We start from the raw sequence: 8,875 nt of genomic DNA, 5'->3' as shown, positions 1-8,875 counted from the left end.
ACATACATACATACATACATACATACATACATACATACATACATACATACATACGAACTCAAATATATATTAGATGTCACGAGTTGATGCGAGAGCTAGCAAGTAGACGCACGCATATGCTGTAGACAGAAATGTTTTAATTTATAACTTGGAAGTTTAATAAACCATATAACAGGTAAACGTTGGCGACCGCACAACCATCAATTACAATTAAGAAAAACTATACATGGATTAACGCTACAGCAATATAAATGTTAGATTTAGTGGCGTATCCAGAAATTGATGAACAGGGGTCGAAAATTGTACCTGAGCTGCTGCAGGCAGCCCCGCGTGCCGTAGGCGTAGGCACACCAGCGCTAGCGGGGTCGGGGGGCATGCTCCCCCAGAAAAATTTGAAATATTTAAGCCATTTTCTCGCAATCGGAGGCATACTATGGGCCATATTCTGATGTCTGATGACACTATCTCAACCCTAGACTCAACCCTACAATTTAAGATTTAAAACACTTTTCATGACTTTCCAAAGAGCGTACACACCTGAGGTTAGGTTACTATAGTAATAATACATGTATTAAAACACAGGTAAGAATTGCAACACAAAATGACTTCATAATTAAGTCCTTTAACATGTTTAATGCCACTCTAAGGAAACACACTTGATCATGTTGATGATTAGCTCCGATTGGTACACAGGTCAGTGTGACAATTAGGCCTACTAATAATTACCACTGATATGTTTAGGTCATGATTGTGTGTTCGGGACTTTAAGCGTCCCCCATGGGGTTTACCAATAGCAACCGTCGAGGCTTTCTTCTGATGAAGATGTTGATCACCTTATCCATTTGCAAAGGGAGGTCCTTGTGGGGCAACAGAAGTAGGAGGGCGTTCAGTCTGACGTTACCCCTGAAGACCCACTGCTACTAAATAGTTTTTTTTCTGGGTTTTTTTCTGCGCCTGCAAACGGGGGGGGGGTACGCCGGCTCCGCCCTATGCTGTATACGCCAGTGAGATTATTGTAACATGAGCCATTACGCGCCCAATAGATGGCGCCATCCTTTGTTCAGATTATATATATTACACGTCAGCTCTTTTGTCTTTACTTTAGATATACAACACATAGATAAGGCCTTCTTCTTCGTCTTCGGCTTCTTTTTCCGCTTCTCTTCTTATTCTTTTTCTTCTTCTTTTTCTTCTTCTTCTTCTTCTTCTTCTTCTTCTTCGGCTTCTTCTTCTTCTTCTTCTTCTTCTTCTTCTTCTTCAACTTCGGCCACTTCTCCGGCCGCCCCTCTCTCAGTCAGATACAAACTTAACCAGTCTATCTCAAACAGTAACTTCCTACGTCTATATCAGGCACAATCAGATTCTTTCCACGTCACGTCAGCCAATAACTCCACACGTCTATCTCCAGACATTCTCTCTCTCTCTATGAAGGGCCGTAACATGGTACTTCTCAAGTGAATACTTCCCCCCAGTAAATAGGTAGTAAGTTCATTTCTAGGAAGTAAATCCCAACGGCGAGATTTAGCTAATCTCCTGGTTTGACGTTGTAGACCGCCTCGGCCATGAGGGGTCAAATATAGAGTCGTGCAGATGATGCCCAATGTTGTTATCTAAGCTGTAATTAGTTCCCCCGGGGCTTGAGTTTGATTGTTGGTGGTCCGTTATATCAGAAGTAGATAATTCCCTATTAAGTAAATTTTCCTATATAAGTTTCCTATTATCTACTCCTGGTTATATGCTACTGATGATCAAGACGGTGTTTTTGGAGCCATTAACTGATGTCGACCTCTACTTAACGACTGCTAATTAAGCGGTTTGCTAGCATTTTAACATGCACATTTATCTTGTCGCAACATCAAAATTAATTTTATATGGGTTTGTAAATTGTAATTTTCAAGCTCCGAAATATATAAACATATATATAATCACATATATCTCATATATAAATGAAAAGCAATTATTAACGAGTAGGTAGTGTTTTTAGTTTAATATTAGTAATTCTAACTAGTATTCAACGTTGAAACAACGTCTCTTTTAACGTTGAATAGTCGTTATACATTTCGTTATTAATTAGACGTTGTATTCTTGTTGATCAACGCCATGGCTTAATTTCCAACAAGATTCAGCGTTAATTGAGAGGATGTCGTGTGTCCGCTGGGATGTTGTGCTCTTACGCGAGACTGATTGTTGTTTACTACGCACCTTTGTTTGGCTATTGAGCTAATATTGTGTTTAAGGCGCGTGCTACCTAATCAACATTTCCAGTGTATAGCGACTGGATACATATCCACCCGCATGTATTATAATATGAGAAAATATAATTCAACACCTGATAAACCGTTTGTTTTATTCTATAATAATAATATTCTTGTTTAAGGAATCTGGCCTTAACAATGTATTTCTATGTCAGACAGCGTATTTTGTTGAATTTTGTGGTTTATTACATTTATGTGGAAATTTTTTATGATAAACCCGCGAGCCCTTCCTTCCCTGTATTCCTTTCACATAGCATTTCATTACATAGCACTATAAATAGTCATATCAACGACTGATCAGAAGTGGTTTCTAATATATCTATTGCATTCAGATATATTACGTTGCGCAAACTACTTGAGTGAAAATGGCGGCCGGGCTCATGTGCCGTCACAAATCCGCCAGTAAAACGCAATGTATCGTTTTCATTCTCTTACTGCTATCCACACATTCAAAAGCAAACGCGATTACGAACAGCCACTGAAAATCATAGGAGCACGTTGCGCACTACGAATGCGTTACGAGATAATAGTGAAAATAACATTGAATAAGAAAAATAGGCCTAAATATTAACAACTTGATGTGCTCACTATCTATAAGACTATTAGACCACGGTACGTATAACAAGTAGGATTAGTCAAACCTATCTGGATTACGGTACAGAGCAACAACGATGACTCTTCAGCAGCTAGGGGCGCAAGGCTAGCCTTTTGCTACCGACCTGCGGCTGCGATCAGGTGTCTATTTGTCTGTAATGAGGCAGCGGGCATGCTGCACTCGTTAGAAAGTGATTCACTTCTTGGTTGATCGCGTGGTAATTGCGCCGCGATGGGACCCTTTTCACCGCAGCAGTTGTCGAGCAAACACCGCGACTCTGCAGCTGTACGTTGCATGCGTTTACTGTAACCTCGAGCTAATTCTACAAGGTCAGCGTATATCGAATTTTGTCTGATCTTTGACGTCGGAGTGTGCATGCCCCATTTTACATAAGTTATAGTGTTGCGTTTCGCACAGTTTTTTTTATAATGTTTTTTATTTCCAGAAACACATAATATGTGCATTAACATTATACGTTATACAAAATATCTACATTACTGTGATGGTAGCATAGTTTAGTGATGGCACAGTAGTGCACAGTTAGTGCTCATGACGACATTGTCCGTGAGGAGTTTCATCATATTTGGATTTTTTCACTCGAGCAAACGATTCGGTATAGCTAGTGAATCGCGTACCTGCGCAAATCGAAAATCTCAGTCAATAATTTCTAAAAATCACTTCAAATTCGCGATTCAATCCACAGACAGAAGCCGCTGACATGAGAGATACTTTGCCCCGCGATAGCTGGATTAACGTTGTACCAAGAGTTAATAAAGACAAATTTGTCTTTATTAACTCCTGGTTGTACTAACACTATGCGCGTTATTTGATGCCCCCTTTATAGGTGGGGTAGAAGGCTTTGGCTTATATGAGCAAACAATTTTCAGTTCGAGTAAACGCAATATAATAACAACTACATGCAGTGCTGCTACTCACACCCGCTAATAGGTAGAGTTGTTTGTACGTGCGTTTCCCGTACTGGTCGCGCGCGACTTTGTGAATGCTTGTCGCTGTACCATGCTATGAAACCATGCCAAGAAATTGTAGGAATCATTTCTTGCTGATAGTGAGTTACAAACGCTTGGCGTATGCATAAAGTGGTTCCTGTACGCATGACGAATATTCATATATGTGCATCTAGATCTATTAGACGTGTTCGTATTTTGAGACGATTTTGATATGATGTGTTTTTTTGACAGCGTAGTGAGTATCGCATGACTATAGATTTATAACCAAGATGGAAATTGGGGAAGGTGTAAGTAGGGTAGATCAATATGTTTGATAAGGTGGGCGGGAAGGGAAATAGAGAGGGGAGCGAAATAAGGAAGTAGAAACAAGGCAGCTAGAAGGGGAGCATCAAAGGATCAGATATAGTAAGGAATAGCAGAGAAGGTGGGGTAAAATCGCGCGCGCAAGGAAGAGGGAGCGAGAGCTATGAAAGGGGAAGAAAGGAGATCGCACTGAACAATAAGGTAGGGCGAGGAATGAGACGAGTAGAATGAGAAGGGGATGTAGAAGGAGTATAGAACACAGTGACAATGTAAGAATGGAGTGGTGGGTATGTATGAGGGAAGAACAGGAGGGTGAGTGGAGCAGCAGATCGTGGAGGTATGCAACGGAGAAATGAACGTATATATATATATATATATTGGCGAAGGCGTAGGGTTTCAAAAGAATGATATTTTGTGGATAGCAGGGTAAGGGGAGGCGTACGTGGAAACGGGAGGAATGGAAGAGTAGAAAAATGACAGGGAAAAGAGCGGTATCTATATGAATTGTACTAACAAACTATGTATTTATTAAATGATGGCAAATATCCAAGAATCATTGGTCTTACTTTTTAAATGACCCTAAAAAGATGATTGCCACCGAAAACGTGTGTGAGGGTTGCTAAATAAATGAATCAACTGCTATTTAAATATGTTTTTTAATTTTTAGCGCAACGTGAATATGGGACAAGAAAGCAAGGCAATATGCTTCGCTATTTTCGCCGCTGTGCTCTGCTTGCCGCATTCCACTTCTTCTAGCAGAAATCCATGGCAAAAGCCTGGATGCCACAGAGTTGGTAAGCAGCAATAGTAAAGCGTTTGTAATGCGTGGATCTAATCACATCATATCATAGCATTTCGCGTGTACAATTCAGTTGCGTAATGTGTCTACATCTGGCGCTTTTTGAGTGCCTATCAATTTTAATGAAGCGGATTTCTTCGTTGTTCTGCGTTACTCCTAAAGTTCTTAGTTGCGCTATATCGATTCACCTTCACAGGCGTAAGCTGCAACTTTGCGCAATTTTATTGCATGAAACACATTTAATGTCTTTAGCCAGATGTGATATCAATCTCCGGGACATAAGTAATAATATAATAATAAACACGGTCCGAGTAATCTCCATATAATATCTTACATCCTTTATTATAAAACAAACGGAGTTTTTCTTTTTAAAGCAACATTTCGGTATAGTTATATGGTTAACTAGTTATCCAGGCTTCTCCAGGACTTCTATTTCTTCCGCAAATACTTCGCGGGTGATGCATCATAAAGTCGAGGAAACATTATCATGTTATTTTAGCAAGATTGTTTCGTAGAATTATAACTCGTTTCGAGCTTCGTAAGTAAAGCCGTTTCGTTATTGTACTCTGCCTAGGGCAGACCTGCGACTTTTTCATGCACCTCGACAGCTATTCTAGAATCGCTGTAAAAATTGCTATGTCTGCGGGAACGTGCAACTGCAACCCGTAGGAATTGTGGTCGCTTGCGACGAGTTGCAAGAAATCAAACTGTTTTGATTTTGAGCGACTCGTCGCTCCCAATCGCTCCCAAATTGCTATAGAATTGCTTCGAAATCGCATGTGTTCGCACACCCGGCGACACATCGACCGATCGATTGCGGTTGCAGGTTGCAGCGACGAGCAAATAAAATCGTTCTTCTCGTGCAAACAAGGTCTGCGCTAGGCTTCTATATTCCCTGTTCCCAGTCAGAGTGCTGATATTCATTGTTCCGTCTCCGAGATTTGGAGAACGGAACTCGTGCATCGACCATCACAGCCACGACGGACCTTATTACCTTATTAAGTTTAGATCGATGAATTAAAATTAACATTTATATTATTAAAGGGGTAGTTATCACCTGCGCTTCACATCACGTTCACACCCCGCACTCCATTCTATTAAATATAAATATGTAATTGTTAATTCGATATACATATATATATATATATATAATTATATATATATACAAAAAACATTTTGGGCAATATTGACCGGTAGCATCATATCCCATACGTATTCACGCTCCTTTCCTTTATTTAAGGGGAGGCGATAAGTTAAAAGACGTTATTCATCCGTTTTTAAATAAGTTATTACATACTTTTAACGTCCTAGGCTTTTACGACTTTCTATTTTGGCATTCTAGTGGTTTTCCTTTTGCCGTTGGGTTTGAAGTTAAAGCAAAATAACTGCGTTTGACGCAAGCGCAATCACGGTCGTTGAAATAAGTGCGAAAATGATGTGACTACTCCCTAAGGTCGCTGTAATAGGCTATGTTGCACACTCTCTCTCTCTCTCTCTCTCTCTCTCTCTCTCTCTCACACCAGCACCACACACACACACACACACACACACCACACACACACCACACACACAACACACACACAAAGCACACACACACCACAACCACACCACACGCACGCACGCACGCTCGCCACACGCACGCACACACGCACGCCACGCACGCCACGCACGCACGCACGCACGCACGACGCAACGTACGCACGCACGCACAGCACGCATACACACAACGCACGCACGCACGGCACGCACGCACGCACGCCACACAACACACACACACACACACACACACACACAGGTGCTCCTCAGTGGTGGTGCAAAGACGATTTGGACCTATAGAAATCACGTTATTACGTTGATTTTTATGTTTTTACGACAACTATAGACGAAAGTAACGTCATTAAAAACGCCAACCTCCCCGTTTTGTTAGTTTTTCTGGTGACAAATTATATTTGAGTTAATGACCAGATCGTTTCGAGGCGTAATGTAAGCGAGTCCTAGCGCGATTTCACCATGTGACGTCAGCACGCATATGTTGTGCAATCTAAACGGCTTTAGTTAATGTGATCGTGTTCAGGAGAAGGTGTCTTTATGGCATCAAACCTATAAGGCCGATTCAAACTTCGTACTTTTCTGTATAATAACTCATCAACCGCCGAACTCATCTATGCTATGAATCGTATAAAATATAGTTCATAATAATAATAATAATAATAATAATAATAATAATAATAATAATAATAATAAAATAATAATAATAATAATAATAGGATGGCTATATATACTTCTCACTATATGGGATCGACAAATACACGCATGCCATACACACATGCACGTGTACTGCCTTATTAGTTAATCGAATAACGAAATTAAGGTGCGAGTAATCGCAGGTGATCTATCTATACGGAGCACGATTTAGTTTTCAAGGCAGACCTAAAATGATGATCTGAAGACAATAAACAGATGAATTCAGATTAAAAGAGTTCGCCATGCAGGTGAATATCACAAACGAGTGCGAACTATAATTTTACTAAATTAAATAGAAATCCTGCTACCCTAAGTGCACAGCCGTGGAGCAATGCTGTGACGTTGAGCACCCGGAAGAAGACTGATGCGCAATACAGATGGAATTCGAGCGCGAACGTTTCCCGGACACGTAGAATTGATTGAGCTTGCGTACGAGAGCTATGCTTTATTTCCCAAAACTGCGGACTTCGTTGTCAACAACAACGTGCCGAAGGCCATTAGCACCAGCCCGAGACATACTAGACACCCGCGTAATGCGAAAACTACGCGGAGTGATATTCGCTGTGAGTTGAGATGCGTTGTTTGGGAGTATGCGAGCATGACTTACGAATGATTCACACGTAAACGATCGACACTTCAAGCAGAATCTTGAAAGAGCCCGCGACGATAATTCGCAACCGTACTCGAGGAATGCAGCGTGGCCTACTAAATGAACGTTGCAGCATTTCCTGCCGCAGCGAAATTGATTCAGAATTGACGCTTTTTTCTACCGGATCATTTATAATTTTCGACGGACACGATCGCGTTCGTGTGTTTGATTGACAGCGGAAACCATCGCCGCGTTGATCTATCTCGTGAACGCGTATAAACACTCGCACTGCAGTGTAGCGTCTTCGCAGCATTATTTTGGGCGTTTCTCCGCTAAATACACTTGCAGATGGGCAGGAGTTTACTGCTGCCGGGCTAAGTGCATAATAATCTGATCATATAATCAGACATGATTGTGTCTCAATCGCGCATGGAGTGAATTACAGCGGCTGAAGTTATCCAACTCCTTGCCGGAGTTCGGAAGCTCTCGTTCGCCGATTCAGATTAAATGGCTGCATGTGCATGCGACGTACGTAGAAAAAGGAAAAACTGGTAATGTAAGAAACTCGCTTGCTTGCTGTGGGCGCACGTAAAGGATGAGCCATAACCAATCATCTTAACTCAGATTAAATACATGAGTGTAGCGATGTATATAAGATGTCTCATTCTGTTTTCAGAAGATTATAACAGGTGTTCGTGTAGAATGGTAGATAGATTGGGGGCACATATAGGATGACTCCCGAGTGAGTTCTGTATTTGTATTCGATTCTGCATACAAACAAGCAAAAGCGTCATCGTTACCGTCGTCACAATGTCGTCATCGTTATAACCATACACGTCTTTCCCGAACGTGTGGCGAATCTGCATATACGGTAGCACTTAGACACCGCTATTTGACATAATAATATATAGTGTCTTGCAATTAAACGTTTTAGTATTAATTTCATGCACTACAGTCGAACATGCACATACATATGCACATGTACACGCACATGAACATGCACATGCACATGCACACGCACACGCACACGCACCACGCACACACACGTACACGCACATATACATGCACGCGCGCACACACATGCACACACACACACACACACACACACACACACACACACAC

General features: G+C 41.3%; 1 protein-coding gene across 1 annotated transcript in view; it reads left to right on the top strand.

Annotated features, from left to right (window-relative positions):
* The window catches only part of LOC106815662, a 33,887-nt gene that overhangs the window by 7,513 nt on the left and 17,499 nt on the right, over positions 1–8,875 (top strand). Inside the window, exon 2 of the mRNA XM_014820159.1 lies at positions 4,789–4,915. Coding sequence (XP_014675645.1) covers positions 4,801–4,915 — 115 coding nt within the window. The 5' untranslated portion in view covers positions 4,789–4,800. The remainder of the gene's footprint in view (positions 1–4,788; positions 4,916–8,875) is intronic.

Source organism: Priapulus caudatus, unplaced genomic scaffold (assembly GCF_000485595.1).
Source record: "Priapulus caudatus unplaced genomic scaffold, Priapulus_caudatus-5.0.1 Scaffold1171, whole genome shotgun sequence".
Classification (NCBI taxonomy): domain Eukaryota; kingdom Metazoa; phylum Priapulida; class Priapulimorpha; order Priapulimorphida; family Priapulidae; genus Priapulus; species Priapulus caudatus.
Note: the sequence above shows the minus strand (reverse complement) of the source record. Positions and strands in the feature narration are given on the sequence as shown.